This window comes from Odocoileus virginianus, chromosome 5 (genome assembly GCF_023699985.2).
Source record: "Odocoileus virginianus isolate 20LAN1187 ecotype Illinois chromosome 5, Ovbor_1.2, whole genome shotgun sequence".
In the NCBI taxonomy this organism is placed as follows: domain Eukaryota; kingdom Metazoa; phylum Chordata; class Mammalia; order Artiodactyla; family Cervidae; genus Odocoileus; species Odocoileus virginianus.
The window spans coordinates 14978849-15000933 of NC_069678.1; the positions used below are offsets into that span (position 1 = coordinate 14978849).

The 22085-nt window shown below is 43.1% G+C and overlaps 1 protein-coding gene across 1 annotated transcript; it reads right to left on the reverse strand.

The window, feature by feature from the left end:
- Positions 1 to 355: 355 nt before the first annotated feature.
- SMIM42 (small integral membrane protein 42) lies at positions 356 to 1383 on the reverse strand. The gene is made up of 2 exons (XM_070467142.1): positions 824 to 1383; positions 356 to 609 (listed from the first exon to the last, which is right to left on the reverse strand). Exon 1 carries the CDS (start codon positions 1116 to 1118, stop codon positions 906 to 908), a length of 213 nt encoding a protein of 70 aa, XP_070323243.1. The 5' UTR covers positions 1119 to 1383; the 3' UTR covers positions 356 to 609; positions 824 to 905.
- Positions 1384 to 22085: the final 20702 nt, after the last annotated feature.

Here is a 22085-nt window from a genome sequence, read left to right on the forward strand (position 1 = left end):
CTCCCCTTAGGCTCTGGTAGGGTAGTAACCTCTCCTCAGCAACCGGTGAGCAAGCTCCTTCATTTCTGTGGGTTAAACTGAAAGGGAATGAATGACCCATGGGTTGAGATTCAAAGTACACAACCCAGAAAGCGAGGGTTGTGTACTCAAGCCTAGTTTTCTGAGGGTATGGATTTTTAAAACATTGTGGCTTTAATTTAGATTTCATTTGAAAAGGAAGTTAATGTGTTCCAAATTCAGAAAAGATTCTTAAAAATCAAACAAAATTATGGTTTTAGAATATGCTATTTCAAAAATTTGCCAACCCACAAAGTTGGAGGATGGGGAAGAAAAGAGAAATAGTACTTGGTGCTTCAAATTGTTTTTTGAGAGGAAATACTCTTTATTCCCAGAATTAGGTAAGGAGGAGGGAGAATTTTACCTAGAATTCAAGGTAGGTGAGACTTTCAAGGATCTTCTGGAACTGAGCTTCCACTATGGTTTCATTGTAGAGTTTGAGATGCTATGAGTTTCCAAAAATTTCAATATCCCAGAGTCAACACATATCCAATTTTAAAAACTTGGGCTTTGTAAGTGATTTTTAATCCTCCATGTGCTTTTTCCTTTCATCTGTTAATGCAAAAATCAAAAGCCATTTATAATTTCAGTCTGGAAAGATTCACAGAGAGAAGACATTTAATCTCAGGAGTTGGAGAAGACAAAGAGCAGCAGAATGAACATGAATTATAGCAGAAGTGGTCATAGAGGAGGGAAGTGAGGCCAAGGGGAGCATCTGGCATGGGGGATGGAGTGCCCGCAGCACTTCTTCTTTCCCAGGCTCTACCTTTAAGACAGCTCCTACATGGGCCGCCTCTTGGCCTCCAGGTGTTCACCTCAATGAAGTCTCCACCAAGAACCATAGGTCTTCACGCCAGCAGTGTCGCCTCCTTTCTTTGGTCTGGTTCTCTGTTCTTGTGGCCTTCATCTTTGGTTACCTTCCAGACTAGGATAAGTAGAGTGACCAGAGTCATCAGGAGTGTAAAGAAGAAGAGGACTTTGACCAGGTAAGCAGGATCAGATATGGTAGAGGTCAGTGTATGCTTGTCCCATAAGAAGGCTGGAAGCTGTGGGGAAGACATAGGTTTCTCCAAGACAGCTGAGATATGTGGTAGAAACAGACTGCCCACACGACCAAGAAAACACGAGGAGAATTGGTCTTGCCCTTTGTAATAGCTTAGGAATGAGTGTCAGACGGCTGAACTTGTGGCTCACATGGGGCCATTTTCCTTCCAATGTAGCTGAACAGGCAGATCAGTTTGCTCAGCAAGGTTGAACAACTGCTTCCAAAGCAAACACAGGCCTGACATGTAGTTCAGCTGACAAGACTTCTGGGTGGTAGGCGGGGCTTCTGAGGCTTTGTGATGTCACTTGAGGATAAGGCAAGGGTCTGACTGAAGGTTCCTGTCCAGAACGCTCCGTCCTCTGGGCACCACCTCCCTTCATATCTGGCCTCCAGAGTGAAATGGGAGCTCCCTAAGTGCCTGTGAAGTTGCCTCTTCAATCCTCTTTTATATAAAAAATTTTCATTTTGAAATTATTTTAGATATATAGGGATTTACAAAGATAATACAGAGAGGTTCCATATATCCTTCATCCAGGGTTCCCCAGGGTCCCCAAGTGGCTAATCTGTGTAACTATAGTACAAAATCAAAACCAGTAAATGGACTTAGAAACAAATGTGTGCATATAGTATATGTGTGCATATAGTATATTTATAGGCATTTTATCATGCAAGTAGATTCAACCCTGAAATTAAGATACAGAATGATTCCATCACCATGGAGAGCCACTGGTGTTCACATTGTCATTTGGAGATGAGTGTAGAGAGCTCATCTCCCTTTAAGTCCCTTTACCACCTCCATTAACAATATAATCTTATTAAATATTTCTTCTACATTCTTTGAAATTGACATTTAGACAGTGTTATACTTTTCACTTTAATTTTCAAATGTAATTTAGAAAACACAAGAGGAGAAGGAAAGTATTATTTTTACCCAAATTACTCTTTTTGGATAATTGACTCAACTTGGGTTGTTTATATTGTTCGATCTTCAAGTTCATTGTTCATTGATTCTTTCTCTCCTTCCCTTCCATTCTGCTGTTAAGCTTATCCATTGAGTTTTTAATTTTGGTAATTATATTTTCCAGTTTTAAAATCTCCATTTGGTTCTTCTTTATATCTTCAGTTATTTCACTGAGATTTTCTGTTTTAAAGTTGTTTGTTGAGACATTTTTGTGATTCTTCAAAATCCTTGTCAGATTACTTCAAAATCTGCATCATCTTGGTTTGGGCCTCTGCCAATTGTCTTTTAAAATTTAAGATGAGGTTTTCTTGGTTCTTGGTGTGATTTATGATCTTGATTGCCTGCTGAACATTTTCGGTGTAATGAGACTCCGGATTGTATTTAAATCTTCTGTCTTAGCAGGGTTCCTCTGACATCATGCTAGTTGTGGGGAAGGGGCATCATCTCACAAACACTGGGAAGGAATGAATGTCCGCATTCTCCACTCAGGCCCGTTTGTTCACCCAGGGGAGAGGGGAGATGTGACTCCTTATTGCAGGGTGGATGTGGGATTTCAAACTCGCCAGGCGGCCTCCTCTGACACTTTGGCAGAGAGGGGGAGGCATGTCTTACTACCTCCGGATGGGGAGCTCACTACCTCTGGGCAGGAATGAAAACCCAGGCTCCCCACTCTCTCTCCTCTGATACTGCTCTGATGAGGGATGGGGTGTGGGGAAGGGTACCTCCTTATGGCCAGAGCCTAGGGTCTCCACCTCCCTATAGAGTTGGAAGTGGGACCATGATTTTTTCTATGGTGTTTGGCTGGAGTAAGGCAGTGATTGTCCAAAGGTTTTCTGTCTTGCTGAATTGCCTTTTTCCTTGTCCTTTGGCAAGCAGGCTTGTCTTGGGACTTCATTTTGTCTGTGCCTGTTGACATTTCCAGGTTGTTTTCCAGCATCCAGTCAAGGATATATATGAGGCAAGAAAACCCAGGAACTCTTGCTATGTCCATCTCTGGGTTCCAAGAGCCCTTGGCAGTCTGCCTCCTTCTTCCCACCTTTTAGATCTTCCTATGTTGGTTTTATATAAAGTGTACAGGATTTGCAGCTGTGCTTAGCAGGAAGAATAGGGAGAACTGAATTTATTTCAAGTGCATCTACCCTATCCTGGTCTAGAACCTCTTGATGCTATACCAAGATTCGGGCAGGTGATGGTAGAATGGATACCAAAGGATGTGGAGGGCAAAGACAAAGGCCCAAGTCCAGCACTGGCACCTTCCAGGGTGGGTGACCTTGGTTAGGTCACTTCATCTTTCTCACCCTCCATTTTCTCATTGGAAATGAAATTATAGTGATAATAAGAAATTTACAGGTTTTTATGGGATTGCAATGAGCTGACAAATGCATAATAACTTTTCAAACCATAAAATTCCATACAGATGGAAGTTATTTTAAATATGAACTAGGAAGGAAGGGAAGTGAAGAAGGAGGTGTTTAGAGAATGTATGGCAGTTAAAATTTTCTCAAGTTTGTTCTCTCAACTCTCCTATAAACTTGCAAAGATCTATATATGAATTACCCCCCTGCCCCAAAGATATCTATGTCAATTGCTTGGAACACATGAATGCTACCGTATATGGCAAAAGATGTGATTTAATTAAGGATATTGAGAGGAGGAGTTTATACTGGATTATCCAAGTGGAAAGACGGAGAAGAGAAAGATGCAGACACAAGTCTAGGAACAAACCCAGAAAAGACAAGAAATGCGTTCTCACTTAGGGCCTCTCGGGGGAGCATGGTATAGACAATACCTTGATTTCAGCCTTATAGCCTCCTAAACTGTGAGAGAATAACTTTCTGTTGTTTTAAGTTTGTGGTAATTTGTTACAACAACTCCAGGAAACTAAGACAGGAACATTACAGGCCATCTACTCCACTGCCTTCATCTAACAGGTGAGGAAAAAGTGGCATGAGAAAGGAAAGTGACCAAAGTCACAAAGAATCAGCTTGCAAATGTAGGAGATGCAAGACAGTGGGTTGGATCCCTGGGTTGGGAAGATCTCCTGGAGTAGAAAATAACACTCCACTCCAGTATTCTTGCCTGGAAAATTCCATGGGCAGAGGAGCCTGGAGGCCAGACAGCTTGAGCTCCTTTCAGTAACTCCAGAGGAAATAGTCCATGGGGCTGCAAAGAGTTCGACAGGACTGAGTGACCGAGCAACTATAAACAAGGTCACACAGTTATTGGCACAATAAGTAAAGGACTGGAATTCTGGTCTCTCTTCTCCCAGTCCACTACAGCTAGTGGTCTGTGTCTTTTTAAAAAGAAATTAATCGTCTTTATTGAGGTATAATTCACATACCATACAGTTTACCCATTTAAAGTATATAGTTCAGGGGTGTTCACTGGTGGACTACTGGTTAGGATTCTGGGATTTCACTGCTGTGGCCTGGGTTCAATCCCTGGTTGGGGAACTGAGATCCCACAAGTCATGTGGCACAGCCAAAAAAAAATAAACATACAGTTCAATTTTTTTTTTTTTTTTGGTAGATTCATGGGATTGTTCAAACATCATCACAATTTAATTTCAGAATATTGTCATCCCTCCCCAAAGAAATTCTGTATCCATTAGCATTCTTGCCCGTGTCTGTTATCCTTCCTTGATTCAGGTATATTGGTCTTATCTTCCCAATCAGACTTGATTTCTCCGTCTCTTATCTTTTATACTCTTCTCCTTCTCTAGGCTGATGCTTTATTGGCATTGTGGTTTGATTGCTGACACTAACTCACTTTATATGAGGTGCTGAGGAGTGTTTGGTGAAGCTCTGGACCTGGCAGTTTCTCTAATGTTCCCTGGTTATGTTACTGACTTGTAGGAAATGACCAATCAATTCATCATTCTCTGAACCAACAGCCAAAGATAAGCAGGTTGAATTGTCCTTCATGTATTTCTGGAGAGGTAGGGCCCAGAAATGAGTCCCAAAGGCCAGACAGTTTGAGCTCCTTCCAGGATCTCCAGGGGAAATTCCACTGTGTCATCCACCACAGTGTTGAGGCAGACTGGCCGGGCCACCATCTGAAGACCTGAATGGTGATGTCTGGAAGCCTAAGGAGAGAAAAGAAACAGTGTGGTATTGGGGGAACAGTTTCTCCACATTCCTGATGTTTTCTTCCCTAGGACAGAAGCCTTTTACTAACACTCCTGGCATCTCTCCACTCAGCTTTCTCTCCCTTTCTCCCAGGTGCAGGAGCAGCCACCTGGATCCGCTACTTTCCATACGTTTCAGAGAGGCACACCCCACAAGTCGGAAATCTATAGTTTTCCATGGATAATTATGATCGGGTGGTGAGTCATCTAATTCTGAACTTCCTGTTAGGAAAAAACTTTTTTAATAAAGGGAGTTTACTGGAGGCCTGATGGTTAGAACTCTGTGTTTTTAATTCCATTGCCCAGGTTCAATCTCCAGTCAGGAAACTGAGATTCAAAAAGCCATGCAGCACAAGCAAAAAAAAATCCTCAACTCTGTGTTAGGAAGCTGCCAGTGGCTGCATACCTAAGCCATATCTTCCTGTATGGTCTTTATCGGTTTTAAAGGTGAGCGTTGCCATCTGCCTCATTTTTCTGTCTCCACTGGTTCAGAACTTGAGTGGAGAAGAGAGACCTGTCATGTACACAGGTGGGGGAAAAGGGAGGTGTTATGCATTGACCACTTAGATCCTAATACATGTATCTTCCATGAATTCTGGAGGTCCTGAGTTGTGATGGTGAATTTTATGTGTCAACTTGACTAGGCTAAGGGATGCCTGTATGTGTATGTGTGCATGCTCAGTGGCTCAGTCTCATTTAACTCTTGGTGACCCCATGGACTGTAGCCCACCAGGCCCCTGTCCATGGAATTTTTCAGACAAGGATACTGGAAAGAGTCACCATTATCTATTCCAAGGGATCTTCCCCACTCAGGGATCAAACCATGTCCCCTGCGGCTCTTGCAGTTGGCAGGAGGATTCTTTAGGATGCCTGAAAGTGAAAGTGAAAGTAGCTCTATTGTGTCCGACTCCTTGCAACCCCATGGACTGGAATTTTCCAGGCCAGAATACTGGAGTGGGTAGACTTTCTCTTCTCCAGGGATCTTCCCAACTCAGGGATCAAACCCAGGGTGTTTCCAGGAAAGATTAGCACTTCAACGGGTAGACTAAATAAAGAAGATTGCCCTCACCAATGCAGGTGGACTCATCCAATCCACTGAAGGTCTGGAGAGAGCAAAAAGGTGAAGGAAGGGAGAATTTACTCAGTTTAAGTCTGAGCATCAATCTTCACCTGTCTGTGGACATCAGTGCTTCTAGTTCTCGGGTCTTTGGACTTGGGCTGTATTAAACTGCCAGCTTCCCTGGATTAAACTCATCCAGCTTGCAGAAGTCAGATCATCAGACATCTTGGCTTCTGTCATCCAGTGAACTGATTCCTATAGCACACACACACACACACACACACACACACACACACACACACAGACACACACACTCCTGTTGGTTCTGTTACTCTGGACACCCCTGACTACTATATGAATCTTCTCACCTAGATGACGGTAACGGAATCTCAAGAGCTTCCCAGCTTCCAGAGCTTCTCATGCCCTGTTTACAGAGAGTATTTAGTTTAAATTTTTTATGCAGAGCATTTAAATTTCTAATATGAAAGAGAGGAAATTAAAGTTCACTGAGCCTCCGTTAAGACACTATCCTTGGTGCTCTGACGTGTTATTTTATTTAAAACAATAACTCTGAGAGACAGTAATAGCAATAATTTATTGTATTATTTCTTTACGAAGCTTCTGGGCTAACTGCTTTACCTGTATCAGCTGGCTTCATCCTCTCAGGCAACTGAAGCGCAAAGAGATTGTGTAATTTGCTCAAGGTCATGCAGAAATTAATTCTAGAACCAGGCATTTAAATAAAAACAAACAAACAAAAAAAACCACAACATAGTGTTTTTTTTTTTTTTAATTCCCAATCTCTTTCTATTGTAGTGCTGTTATTACATCTTTCAGAATCTTAGGGCAATTCTTAATTTATCTTGTATCGGTGCTAACTCATTCTTGGGGCTTGTAATATCCTCTACTGATTCCCTGCTCAATCAGCTCAGCCAGTGTTTAAGGAGGGAAACTTGGTCCCAACATGCCACCTTGCACTCCCATATTCTTTTCTACCTCTGAAGAATCCTTTCCACCTGCAACACCTTCTATTCTGTTCTTTTTTTTTTTTTAATGTTTGTTTTGATTTATTTGGCTGCACTGGGTCTTAGTTGTGGTGTGTGGGATCCCTCCCCTTCTGTTATTTAAGCTCACTCCTTTCAGGCCTTTGTGCAGAAGTCTTCATTGTTGGGAGTTGTGAAGCCTTACCAACCATCTTGATCACCCTAAATCAATATTCTCCCAGTCCTTTAAGTTTGTTAATTTCTTTTTTCATCAGTTCATTTATTTGCTCATTCCCAAATATTTATTGAGCATCTGTTTTGCAAAAGAGGCTAAGCCAGAAGCTCTGGGAGAAACTATGATCAGTCAGAAGTGAAATTTTGGGGAGCTTACATGACTGCATGTCGGGGGGCTTGTCAGGCTGAAGCAGTGACAAAGCAATGGTCCTTCACTGGTGTAGGCACACTTAAAGGAATAAAGGAGAAGAACAAATATGAATTGAATGATATATTAAAATTTTTTGTCATTATCTCACTTAATGTCTAGGATCCACAACGTTCCTTCCTCCATCTGCATTCTGGATACAACCCTTTGAGACTAGGGGTTCTTGCTTTCTCTCTCTCTCTCAGAGTCTCTCTCCCTCTCCTATGTTTGTAATGTCTTTCTGATGGCTCTATCTCTTCAGCGTATACATTTAAATATTATTATCAGTAATAATATTTTGAGCAATTACTATATGCCAGAAGTGATGAGCTGTGAAATGTCTCCTCAAAGATGTTCCATCCTAATCCTCAGGGACTTGGATATGTTCTAGTACATGGTAAAAGGGACTTTTTGAAGATAGGATTAAGTTAAAGATTTTGAAATGGAGAAATTATCCTGAATTATCTGAGCAGGCCAGATGTAGTCACCAGTATCCTTTTAGGACTCAGACAGAAAGACAATGTGACAAGAGAAGCAGAGAGAGAAGCAGAGGCTGGTGGGGGAAAGAGACAGAGACAGAGATTGGAAGATGCTACTTTGCTGGCTTTGGATATGGAGGAAGGGGCCACAAACCAAATAATACAGGCAGCCTCTATAAGTTAGAAAGGGCAAAGGAATAGATTCTTTCCTAGAACCTTCAAAAGTAATACAGTCTTGCAAAACATTTTAAGACTCCTGATCTCCAGAAGTTAAGATACTAAATTTGGGTACTCCCCCGGCCCTCCCTCCCCCCCCCACTCCCTCCCCCTCACCCCCACACACACCCTGCCTCACTGCACTTTGCAGTTTGTGTACTTTTAAGGCATGAAGTTTGTAGTAATTTGTTACAGCAGCAATAAGAAACTAATATACCAAACTAAATCTCTCTTATCTTTAAAAGAAAGAAAGGAAGGAAAAACCCATTCCGCAATGTTGTGTTCACTCTCCTTTGCATCAGAGTTTCTTGAAAAGTGCTTATCTCCACCTCCTTGCTCCCACACTTGCTTCTAACCCTACTTTGATCTGGTGTCCATCTCTACTACTGAATCATTTTCCCCCAGAGTCAATAACAACCTCTTCATCCCGAATATATAAGCACTTTTGAAATTCTATCCTGATGTTTCAGAATTGACCAATTATTCTTTCATGAAACACTTTGCTCCACCTAGTTTTTTTGTTTGTTTTTAATTAAAAAATACTTATTTTGGTCTTTCTTGCTGCAAGAGAGCTTTCTCTACCTGCAGTGCAAGGGGACTACTCTAGTTGTGGCATTTGCAGTGGCTTCTTCTGTTGCAGAGCATGGGGTGCTGGGCTTCAGTAGTCGTGACACATGGGCTTAGTTGCTCTGCAGCGTGTGGAATCAAACACAGTTGCTGTTGTTGTTCAGTTGCTCAGTAGTGTCCGACTCTTTGTGATCCCATGGACTGTAGCATGCTAGGCTTCCCTGTCCTTCCCCATCTCCTGAAGCTTGCTCAAACTCATGTCCATTGAGTCAGTGATGCCATCCAACCATCTCACCCTCTGTCATCTCCTTCTCCTCCTGCCTTCAATCTTTCCCAGCATCAGGGTCTTTTCCAGTGAGTTAGCTCTTCACATCAGGTGGCCAAGTATTGGAGCTTCTGCGTCAGCATCAGTCCTTCCAATGAATATTCAGGATTGATCTCCTTTAGGATTCACTGGTTTGATCTCCTTGCAGTCCAAAGGACTCTCAAGAGTCTTTTCCAACACCATAGTTCAAAGGCATCATTTCTTCAGTGCTCAGCCTATATTATTGTCCAGTTCTCACATCTGTACATGACTACTGGAAAAACTATACCTTTGACTCTGTGGACCTTTTGTAGGCAAAGTAATGTCTCTGCTTTTTAATATGCTATCTAGGTTTGTCATAGTTTTTCTTCCAAGGAGCATCTTTTAGTTTTGTGGCTGCAGTCACCATCTGCTGTGATTTTGGAGTTCAAGAAAATAAAGTCTGTCACTGGTTTCATTGTTTCCCCATCTACCTGCCATGAAGTGATGGGACTGGATGCCATGATCTTAGTTTTTTGAATGTTGAGCTTTAAGACAGCTTTTTCACTCTTCTCTTTCACCTTCATCAAGAGGCTCTTTAATTCCTCTTCACTTTCTTCATAAGGGTGGTGTCATTTACATATTTGAGGTTATTGATGTTTTTGAGGTTTTTTGTTTTGATGTATTGATGTTTATTGAGGTTATTGATGTTATTGATGGCAATCTTGATTCCAGGTTGTGCTTCACCCAGCCTGGCATTTTGCATGATGTATTCTTTATATAAGTTAAATAAACAGGGTGACAATATACAGCCTTGAACAGGGTGACAATATACAGCCTTGATGTTCTCCAGTCTGTTGTTCCATGGCTGGTTCTAACTGTTGCTTCTTGACTTGCATACAGGTTTCTCAGGAGGCAGGTAAGGTGGTCTGGAATTCCCATCTCTTTAAGTAAGAATTTTCCACAGTTTGTTGTGATACACACAGTCAAAGGCTTTAGTGTAGTCAATGAAGCAGAAGTCAATGTTTTTGTGGAATTTTCTAGCTTTTTGTATGATCCAACGGATGTTGGCAATTTGATCTCTCATTCCTCTGCCTTTTCTAAATCCAGCTTGTACATCCGGAAGCTCTCAGTTCATGTAGTGTTGAAGCCTAGCTTGGATAATTTTGAGAATGACCTTCTAGCATGTGAAATGAGTGCAATTGTGCAGTGGTTTGAATATTCTTTGGCATTGTCCTTCTTTTGGATTGGAATGAAAACTGACCTTTTCCAGTCCTGTGGCCACTGCTGAGTTTTCCAAATTTGCTGGCATATTGAGTGCAGCACTTTAATAGCATCCTCTATTAGCATTTGAAATAGCTCAGCTGGAATTCCATCACCTTCACTAGCTTTGTTCGTAATGATGCTTCCTAAGGCCCACTTAACTTCACACTCCAGGATGTCTGGCTCTAGGTGAGTGATCACACCATCGTGGTGATCTTGGTCATGAAGATCTTTTTTGTGTAGTTCTATGTATTTTTGCCACTTTGTCTTAATATCCTCTGCTTCTGCTAGGTCGATACCATTTGTGTTCTTTATTGTGCCCGTCTTTGCATGAGATGTTCCCTTGGTATCTTTAAGTTTCTTGAAGAGATTTCTTGTCTTTCCCATTGTATTATTTTCCTCTATTTTTTGCTTTGATCACTTAGGAAGACTTTCTTATCTCTCCTTGGTATTCTTTGGAACTCTGCATTCAGATAGGTATATCTTTCCTTTTCTTCTTTGCCTTTCACTTTTCTTCTTTTCAAACCACAGACCAGGGATCAATTCCATGTGCCCTGCATTGACAGGTGGATTCTTAACCACTGGACCACTAGGGAAGTCCAACTCCCCTTAGTTTTGGCAGTGTTAGTCGCTCAGTTGTGTCTGACTCTGCGACCCCATTAACTGTAGCCTGTCAGGCATGGAATTCTCCAGGCAAGGAGACTGGGGTAGGTAGCCAGTCTCTTCTCCAGGGGATCTTCCTGACCCAGGGATTGAACCAGTCTCCCACATTGCGGGCAAATTCATTACCAAATGAGCCACCATGGAAGCCCCAGTTTTGGTAGATGCCTACACAATCTTCCTCCTACCTGGCCCCTCCTTAGTCTCTTTGCATCCAATTGCCTTTGTGTATGCTTGGTATTTCCTCAGGGTCCACCCTCAGTTTTCTTATCTTCTGAAATCCTCTTTGAGTGATCTCATCTATTCTTACAGTTTCAGTGGCAACCTGTGTGCCAGTGATTCTCCAGTTTGTGTCTTTACCCAGATCTCATTCCTTACTCCACACTCCTAAATGTACCTGCTCATTGTCTTGCTTAGTTGGCTGTTCAACAGTAACACAAACATCTCAAACCCTCATATCCAAATTCATTCATCCAAATATCTTTCCTTTCAAGCCTGCTTCTCCTCTATACTTAGTCTCTGAAATAAAATAAGAAATCTGGGAATCATGAGAGAATGCTCTTTCTCCCTGACTTTCTGCACTTAGTATCAATATACTGTCAGTTCCACTTCAGAATCACATTCCCTCCTCTTTATACTCATTGCTACTGCCTTAGTTCAAATTTTTATTTCCTAGTCCTTATTCATTCTTTCCTGCATTACTGCAAGAGCTTCTTCTTTTCTAAAGTGAAGTGATTTACAATGTTCTTCTCACTTCTAAGACTCATATTCCCTTATAATTTATCCTACACCATGTTAACAGAGTAATAAATATAAATGAGTCAGACTACTTTACTCCTCGAAACCCATCATTTGGAGCCCTGTTACCTTTAAGATAAAGTCCAAATGTCACCAATGTGGTATATAAACTCTTCATTCGTATTGTCTTCCCCTGCCTGTGTAGGTGTGTTTGCCCAGTCATGTCAAACTCTTTGTAACTTTATGGACTGTAACCCACCAGGCTTCTCTGTCCATAGGATTTCCCAGGCAAGAACATTGGAGTGGGTTGCCATTTCCTTCTCTAGGCAGTCTTCCCAACCCAGGGATTGAACCTATGTCTCCTGCATCTCCTGCATTCACAGGCAGATTCTTTACTACTAGAGCCACCTGAGAGGTCCCTTCCCTGCCTGTCTACCTAGTTTATTTTTCAAGTATGCTTTGCCACGAATCCTATGCTCCTTTATGAAAGATAACTCATCAACCTCAAGTACCAGGTAAGAAGGTGGTGGAGGGTAGCAGTTCTGGACTCAAACTTCCTGATTTGTGTCTTGCCTTCATCACTTATTGGCTTCCCAGATGATGCAATGGTAAAGAATCTGCCTGCCAATGCAGGAGGTGCAAGAGATGTAGGTTCAAATCCCTGGATTGGGAAGATCCCCTGGAGGAAGAAATGGCAACCCACTCTAGTACTCTTGCCTGGAAAGGGCAAGATGAAACTGGCAGGCTGTCACCCATGAGGTTACATCACTTATTAAGTAAACTGTGATCTTGTTCAATATATTTACTTCAGCTTTCCATGCCTTATCCATAGCTTATACTTTAACTCCTTCATCTATCAAGTGGGCCTACTATCTATTTCAAATAGTTGTTTGACAATCTAATGAGGTAATACTTGTTGAACTCTTAGGGTGGTGTCCAACAGTGCTTAGCACAGGTTTTCTTATGTTATTTCTTGGCCTCTGTACTTGGATTGCCCGCAATCCTGCATTGCTTCCCTCCATTTTCCTGCTTGGTTAATTTCTACTTTAAGGCTAAACCAGTGTTATTTCTCTTGGGAAGCTTTCCCTGACTTTCACCACCTCCAGGCCATAGATGCAAAACTCTTATCAGAGTTCTCAGTGCTGAAATTGTTTTTCCCCTCACTAGATTGTAACTTGAGAGCAGGAATTTTGTCTTTACTGTAGTATACCCAGAAACAAGCATATAAAGACTGCTCCGCATATATTTGTTGGAGAAATGGGTGAATGTGATATTCTGGATAAATTCATATTTTAGTTAATCCAGGAACTTGCTGCTTCAGACAAAATGCTGCCCCCATTTTGAAAGAGAGAGTGGACAATTCAGGGCATGGGACAGTAAGAGGATCTTTTGTCTGGAACTGACTTCTTAAAAAACGAGATCATATTTCATGTCAGGGTTCTGAAAGCCAAGGGGCATTTTCCCATAGGCTTGTGGCACAACTTTTCCTTTCTGCTCCATTGCAGGGGCACGGACAGGAAGGGAAAGGGGAGAGGGAAGGAATGGCTTGGGCTCTTGAGAACTCTAGGGTCCGGGCATAGGTATATGCTTATTTTGGAAAGCTGTTTATCCTTCATCTTGTTGCCAGTAGCCTGAAGGGCCCTGGTAGGACACAACGCAAAGCTCCCGCAGCTCTTCTACAGTCAAAAATGTTTTGCATGAAGGAATGTTGCATCCAGAGACTATAGTATAGTCATAGGAGAAGCCGTCGTTTCCTCCCACCACAGACAAATAGTCGGAAGGGAGCTCCTACTGGGCAGACTCAAACTTCTGAACAACCGGGAAGGGAATTCTGGGCATGTAAGGAATGGAGTCAAAAGTGTAGAGTAACACCCACCCTTGACGCCTCACAATTTCCTCTTTTACAAACTTTGCCAATGCTTATGTAGCTGGTCGATCGAATAAAACTAATTTATAGAAGTGCAGATTTTAATACAGCACTTTAGATGTTTCAGAGATGTTCCAGCAACACAACTTGATATACAGAGTAGGCGTAGATCACAGCAGCTCTCAGGGAGGTAGAAGCAGCAGGAACAGAGGCACTGTAGTAGGACCCGGGCTCGCTCTTCTATATTTTTAAAACTTATTATTTTGGCTACACTGGGTCTTCACTGTGGTGTGTGGGCTTCTCATTGTGGTGGCTTCTCTTGTTGTGTAGCTTGAGCTCCAGAGAGTGTGGGCTCGGTGAGGGCTCAGTTGGTCTCTGGCATGTGGGATCCTAGTTCCCTAATCAGGGATTGAATCTGCATCCCCACATTCGAAGGTGGCTCCTTAGCCATGGGGCATGGAAAAGGAAATGGTAGCCCACTCCAGTATTCTTGCCTGGAAAATTCCCTGGACAGAAGGCCTGGCAGGCTACAGTCCATGGATTCCCAAAGGGTAGGACACGACTGAGCACACATCATTTTTTCAACCACTAGACCACCAGGAAAGTCCCACAACCCTAGGCTCTTTCAAACCACACAGACTCTTCCCCAAAGCCTAGGAATCCTTCATTTATGTATTTAGTGCTTTCTGTGTGTGAGTGGCGAAGAGATGAAGATGAGCAAAACTGACACTGTCCCAGCCATTGTGGTGCTTGAACTAATGGGGAAGATGTACCTTCAAGAGTCATTTAGAACATAACATGGTAAGTGTTATGATGAGGGAGGCAAGAGGACCTTTGGGGATGATAGATTAGTCTGCTGCCTTAGGCTTGCAGTGTTAGGAATTCTTCTTGGCAGGGATGACAGTTACATTGACACATTGATAGTAAAAGATAAGAAGGAGCTAATCACAGATAAAGGGAAAAAAAGGGAAGGCATTGAAGTATGTGGCAAGTATTCTGGGCAAAGGAGACAGCTTTTTTGTTTCAGGACGTTAAGCAGGACTGATTTGGTACCCTGGAATTGTCAGTGTTGCCACAAAAGTAAAAGGTACCATCAAGAGGTGGCAAGTGAGTTCTGCTATCAGCTACCCAGTACCCCATCCTCTACTTCCCCAGGAAATAAATGGAAAATGGTGTGGAGGTGGAAAGGGGAAAGGGATTGATGGAGTTATGTGTCTATCACCAGTCAGAGGATCAAGTGCTGTGCATTTTGTCCTCACCTCCTTAGAGTGAGGGGTCTCTTAGAAATTGGTGGCTTGAAACTAGTACAGCCGCTATGGAGAACAATGTAGGGATTTTTAAAAAAACTGGAAATAGAACTGCCATATGACCCAGCAATCCCACTTCTGGGCACACACACCGAGGAAACCAGATTTGAAAGAGACATGTGCACCCCAATGTTCATTGAAGCACTGTTTATAATAGCCAGGACATGGAAGCAACCTAGATGCCCATCAGCAGATGAATGGATAAGGAAGCTGTGGTACATATACACCATGGAATATTACTCAGTCATTAAAAAGAATTCATTTGAATCAGTTCTAATGAGATGGATGAAACTGGAGCCCATTATACAGAGTGAAGTAAGTCAGAAAGATAAAGAACATTACAGCATACTAACACATATATATGGAATTTAGAAAGATGGTAATCATAACCCTATATGCAAAACAGAAAAAGAGACACAGATGTACAGAACAGACTTTTGGACTCTGTGGGAGAAGGCAAGGGTGGGATGTTCCGAGAGAACAGCATTGAAACATGTATATTATCTAGGGTGAAACAGATCACCAGCCCAAGTTGGGTGCATGAGACAAGTGCTCGGTCCTGGTGCACTAGGAAGACCCAGAGGGATCGGGTAGAGAGGGAGGTGGGAGGAGGGATTGGGATGGGGAATACATGTAAATCCATGGCTGATTCATGTCAATGTATGACAAAACCCACTACAATATTGTAAAGTAATTAGCCTCCAACTAATAAAAATAAATGAAAAAAAAATTAAAAAAATAAAAAAAGAAGTCCATAAGTGATGAAAAAAAAAAAAAAGAAAGAAATTGGTGGCTTGGCAAGGAGAGACTGCATCTCAGTCCCTGGCTGGATATCTGCCGATAGGCTTGCTGATCTGTTCTCTGTGATCACTGGAGTAAAGAATGAGGCTTGACTGGAAAAGAGCTGTCACTTGTAATGTGGTTTAGAAGGATGTATGAATTTCCTGTAAGTCAAAAGAACAGTGTGAAAAGTCAACAGAGCTTGAGCCATCTTGCTGGTCCTCCTCCCAAGACTAGTAGCAGGGGAGCTTAGTTATACAGCCAAAGGCAGGACCTGAGGCCTTGTGGGAAGCAGTTAGACTGGAGCAGATCCCTGTCAGGGGATTGTGCAAGGGGGAGAGCTACCAGGAAACTAATTCGTGTGCCCATAAGCACTAGCATTTGGGCATCTTCTAAATGGAAGGCATCCACGATCAGTCAGCTTTAGCCTGAGAGTCAAACAACAAACAGATGATTACCATGACTTGCCCAGTTAGGGAAAAGGACATTTTGCCCTTCCTCTTAGAACCTCCCCAGTCCTTCCTCCAGGTTCCAACACAACAAATAGCTTCAGTTAGCAAAAGAGAGAGTTCTATTAAAGGACTGCTGCTGCTGCTAAGTTGCTTCAGTTGTGTCCAACTCTGTGCGGCCCCCATAGACAGCAGTCCACTAGGCTCCTCTGTCCCTGGGCTTCTTCAGGCAAGAACACTGGAGTGGGTTGCCATTTCCTTCTCCAATGCATGGAAGTGAAAAGCGAAAGTGAAGTCGCTCAGTCGTGCCCGACTCTTAGCGACCCCATGGACTGCAGCCTAGCAGGTTCCTCTGTCCATGGGATTTTCCAGGCAAGACTACTGGTGTGGAGTGCCATTGCCTTCTCCAACAGGATGTACCAATTCCCCAAATGGCGTCCCATGCTGAAGGCTGGCTGGTGCTGAGGGTAAGGAAGCTATGAAAAGCTATGTTAGACTGAAGCTTTAAAGTGGACTCATTAGTCTAGGCTGGACTTCTAATAACTAAACAAACAGAAAGCTACAGAATCTTTCAGAGAGGAAAAGGGAGAATTGACAAGAGTATGGTGGAAGGCACTGCTTGAAACCAAGCCAGGACTGTGTTCAGCAGAGTTCGGAATGTTTATGACATTGTTTCCACACATAAAAAGACCAGGTGTAAGAAGCGGCCTCCTGGGTTGAAGTATTTGAAGGTGATTGGAACAAAGTGTGAGGGAAGACTGGTGGAGGAGGAAGAGACCAGACAATAAGAGCCTTCTTAAGGTGTTGGCACTTAATTTTAGGGGCAAAGAGACGTCATGACACATTTTAATGATCATGCTTGCAATTTAGAATAGTTCGACAGGGGGTGGGGTGGGGACTGGAGACAGAATTTAAGCAAGAGATGATCTTAATCTGTGAATGACAGTAGGGATGGAGAAAAGTCAGATGGGATGATATTTAAATAGAGAATTATCAGGAATTGCTGGTAGAGGGGAAAACCCAACAAAACTTTTCTTTTCCCGTTTCTCCTTCCAACTGGCCCCCAAATGCCTTCCATTTCCAGTTCCTTTCTTTCACTGATTTGACGATGCTCCACCAATGCTCAGCATTTGGTTTTCTGGTGTACTGCCCTTATAAGTTTCCAGTGGCCTGGAAACTACAGTCCTACGGGGACCTGGAGGGCTGTGGGCACCAGTAGTTTGCATACAGCCCTGCCAACAGCGCGAATAAATGACCTGCCCAATACCCCGAAGCTGGTGTGGTACAAAGTGCATATTTCAAATCCAGCTTTAGGGATTTTTCAGTAACACTTCATTGCTGCGTCCTGATGTTAAACAAGAGAAAGTTAAAAGAAAAAAAAAAAAAAGCATTACCCAAAATACAACGTTCTGAGCATAGCAACGGAAACAACCAGAGACCCCAGTCAGCCTGTCAGGTCTTTGTCTAGGGGTACCAGTATTGCAAGTCCGACGCCAGTCCCAGAGAATGTGGAGAAGGGCGCATGTGCTAAGGTCCTAGGCTCGCCCCATCACAGGGGCGGAGGAAGGACAGTGCGCATGTGTTGAAGGTCCGAAGCCCGCCCCGGAAGAGGTGGGGAAGGGGCCTAAAAGCAGAGGTTTGGTGCTATCCGTTAGCCTAAACAGCGTACGTTCTGTTAGCGAACTCATGCCATGGACGATCCCGTCATTACATCTAGGACCGCTGCCTTACGGCTTCTCCGTAAGCACCACATCTTCGGGATTCCTGGAGGCCAAAGAGAACACGGTGCCGGAAGCGCCGACTCCTCCCGTGGTATTTCCAGGGGCAGAGGAAGACGGCGAAACCTATTGGCTAGTGGGGATCAGAAGAGGGCGGTTCACTTAGCCTGCGCGTGGGGCACTATGGGTATTGTAGTTCAGGGCTCCGCGGTCCCGCTTGCTGCGAGGAATCTTGTCCAAGCTGGTCAGGGAAGCACCTTGCACTGGGGAATCAGGTGTGGAGTAGCTGCAGGGGTGTGTCTTCGTTCTGCTATTTCTCCTTCGGGTGAGGCCTCACTCTGTTTCGCCTTCAGGGACTTTCACTTCATCCCATACATGAGGTTACTTTATAAGCCCTAGTCACCTACAGATTATCCCTTACAATTCCAAGCTGGTCTTGAGTTCCTCCTCTCGTCTATCTCCCGCACATCCAGGCCCTGGAATTCTTCTCTGTCCTTCTTTCTCCCGTGAGTAACTTTTCTTGTTTCTGTCCTAGACAGAGCCTCTCTTAACACTCTGCCCTTACTTAACCCATGAGGCATATCAACGGCTCCAATAAAAGGCTGTCACAGCAAATGTTTGTAGGTACGAGAAGATCTGAGCCTTCCCCTTCAGCAGCCTTGCAGCTCACTTCTTTTCTGTTTGTCTTATGACCATTGAAATTGTCTTTTTTTTCTGATGCCATTTCTGTGTAGTCTCTGCCTAAGTCTGGCGGGCAGTCTTGGTCATAGACGGTTCCCCTTTGGTCCCATCAGTTTGGCTCTGGCTGCCACAATTTGCTAATACGACAGAGGGCGCACACATGGGTTGACTTACAGGACAGAGAGGGAAATGGAAAAAAAAAAAAAAAAGCTGAATGGAAACAAAAGAATAAATAGCAGAACTAGGTTTTATAGAAGTCAGGAAGATATATAGTGAAAGAGGGCGAAGAGAAAGCAATCCTTTCATTCTCATGCCTCCACAAACAATTTAGTGCTGAGTGTGAGCAGGGCTCAGAGGGCTGGCTGTGTGCTGGGAATGCACCACCAGAAACCACCTAGATACTGGGGGATCCAACCCAGGAGGGCACAGACACATAGGTAAACAACAGTGCAGGGTTGTATCAGTGTGTGTCCTAGCTTCCTGTGTGTTTCTCTTTTTATTCTCGTCCCTCCTTCAGTTCATTCCAAACTACCTTCTCTTTTCACATCTCCTTCTGTTCCATGCTCTTCTTTTCATTCTCAAACTCCCTTCTCCCCTTGTTTAGACCCATGCTGTTTTTTTTGTATTTTGCTGTTTTGCCACTTTGACAGCTGAAAGTGTTGCAGGGAAAGTCATGCTCATAGGGTATTTAGTAACACGGAATGCCTGACCTTCATCTTTGTGTGAGAAATATCTATTAACTGTCACCTCGTTCCAGGGCAATCTCAGCATTTATACACACTGCTTGTAATAGAATCAACTGCAGATCTTTTATACCCATTGTGCCAGAATCATGGGATGTAATTCACAATTGATGTAATTCTTATGCTGCCTATTGAGTGATTGGAGGAATCTGAGGTTTGGAAGGTTAATGTCATGGAAACAGTAGTCAGGACGACCCTTGATGTGTGATGAGAAGTAGAACCCTGCATGACTGGTGAAGATAAGCCTTGGCCTTTTTTTTAAAAAAGCACACTTTAGTGGATTAACTAGGATAGAACAGGAATATTACCTTGGCTAGAACAGGAATATTACCTTTTTGAAAGATATTTTTGAATTGCCATTTCAGAAATCTACCCCCACCCCCCGCCCAGTCTATTCTAAATTGTCTTATTGGAGGCAATAAGATTCTTAGTGTAGGGTGGTGGTGGATAGGTTTCCAAGTAATAAATAATCTAATTATCATGCTTACTTAGTTTAAGAATGCTTTGCAATGCCTTTGAGCAGTAGATTTACCTCTAAGATTTTCTACAACTAATCCTATTTCCTTTGTGTTTCTTGAGAATGGGACTCACCATGAAGAAGTGAAATTTCATCTTCGATTATACCTTAAGAAATTCATATCCAAGTCCCTACATGATCGGGTCCCCAGCCACCCCTCTAATCTCATCGCCTTACCCTTGTCCTTATGGTCCTTCTGCTGTAGCTACCCTGGCTTTCTTGCTGTTTCATAAACACCCTGTGCACTCTCTTGCCTGGAATACTGTTTCAGGTACCTTTGTTATGGGCTTTACTCAAATATTCATCTCATCAGAGAGACCTTCTCTGATCACCTTATCTAAGCTAGAGCCTTTATAAGAAAAATTAGAGCCTTCATCACTCTATCCCTATGTTAAGTAGTATCACTTCTTGAAAATATTATGTATTTGTTTACTGTCCATTTCTCATACTAGAAGAAAAGCTCCATGAGAGTATGGTTCTAATCTGTTTCCTTAGTCCCTAGAACATGGTGTATAGAAAGTGCTCATTTGTAAAATGAAAGGATTTTTTAAAAAGCATGATCAGAGCCCTTATGTATAAGTCACTGTGTGTACAGTGAATACTGACAGATCTATGGATACAAATAAGATACAGTCCTTAACGTTGGACAGTCTGCAGTGTAGAGAGACTATAGAATAGTCTACGGATCTTTCATTAAATTGTAGCTGAGCAAAAAAGTCTGAAGTCTGAAGAGCCAGGTCAGCTGTGGGGTGTTTGGTATGTAGAAGCATTTGTCCCTTCTCTCATAGTTTCGAGCCGGTCTCTGTGCTGCCCTGTTATTCTGTGACCGCTCCCCACTGTGTCCTTCTGTAGGATGAACCTGACCAATCAGGGACCACACAAAAGGAGCTGTTGCTTTACTTCTATCTGACCTCCTGGCTGCCAGTCTCACTTCTTTTGCAGGGCATCCAGTTCATTTCCACCAGTGTGCCTGTCATCAACCACATATCTCACAATGTCTCCCTCTTAAAACCCTTCAATTGGCAACTCCTTAGTTGGCATTCCAGGCATCCCCTTCTCCCCTCTCCCTACGCTGACTCCTTTTTACCTCAGCATCATTTTTTTCTTTTAAATTATTTATTTCTATTTATTTGGCTGCACCAGGTGTTAGTCCTAGCATGCAGGATCTTTAGCTGTGGCACATGGGATCTAGTTCCTTGACCAGGGATTGAAGCTGGGCTCCCTGCATTGGGAGCACAGAGTCTTAACCACTGGGCAACCAGGGAAGTACCCTACCTCAATATCTTTCTCTTCCTCAGTCCTTTTCCTGAACGATGACTCAGAAATGTGAAATTTGCAGTTCCCTATTTGATTTTTCTCTGTGTTGTTCTTTTTGCCCAGAATGCCCTTTCCCTTAATTCTTACCTTACTATAGTCGCTAGTCTTCCACAACTTAGAGGAACCAGCCATCTTCCAAGAAGTTTTAGCAACTCTCCTCTCCTATTCAGAATAGGGGAGTTTCCTTCCCTCTGCCCCACTCCTTCCCTCAAAACAAAACACATTTCAGTATTGATCAGTCTCTTTTACCTACTAGATTGTAGGTCCTTTGAAAGTGGTCATTTGAAGGGCTGTCTGCATGATTTTTTCCATTTGGAAAAAAGTGTGAATCGGTCACTACTGGAACTGCACAAACTGGCCACTGACAGAAATGCCCCCCATTTGTGTGACTTCACTGGGACTCATTACCTGAATGAGCAGGTGAAATCCTTCAAAGAACTGGGTGCCCATGCAACCTACCTGTGCAAGACGGGGGTCCCCCGAGTCTGGCGTGGCAGAGTATCTCTTTGACAAGCACATACTGGGAAACTGTGATGATGAGAGCTAAGCCTTAGGCTGACTTCCCGTGGTCACAGGGATGACTTCCCAGGTCATTAAGGCAGTGCATCTGTGTTTGGGTTATACCTGCTTAAGTTCTTTCATTAGTACCATTCTTTCAAATGAAGTAATTTGGTATGCTACACTCCCCTCACACCCCAAAAGGAAAACAAAATGCGAGAAAAAGATTTGAGAAGTCTGTGTGCCAAGTCGCTTCAGTCATGTCCGATTCTTTGTGATCCTGTGAACCGTAGGGCACCAGGCTCCGCTGTCCAGGCAAGAGTACTGGAGTGGGTTGCCGTACCCTCT

Bases quoted from the DNA above. Each gene is read 5' to 3' on its own strand.
- SMIM42 (XM_070467142.1), bottom strand. From the start codon at position 1,118: ATGTCTTCCCCACAGCTTCCAGCCTTCTTATGGGACAAGCATACACTG.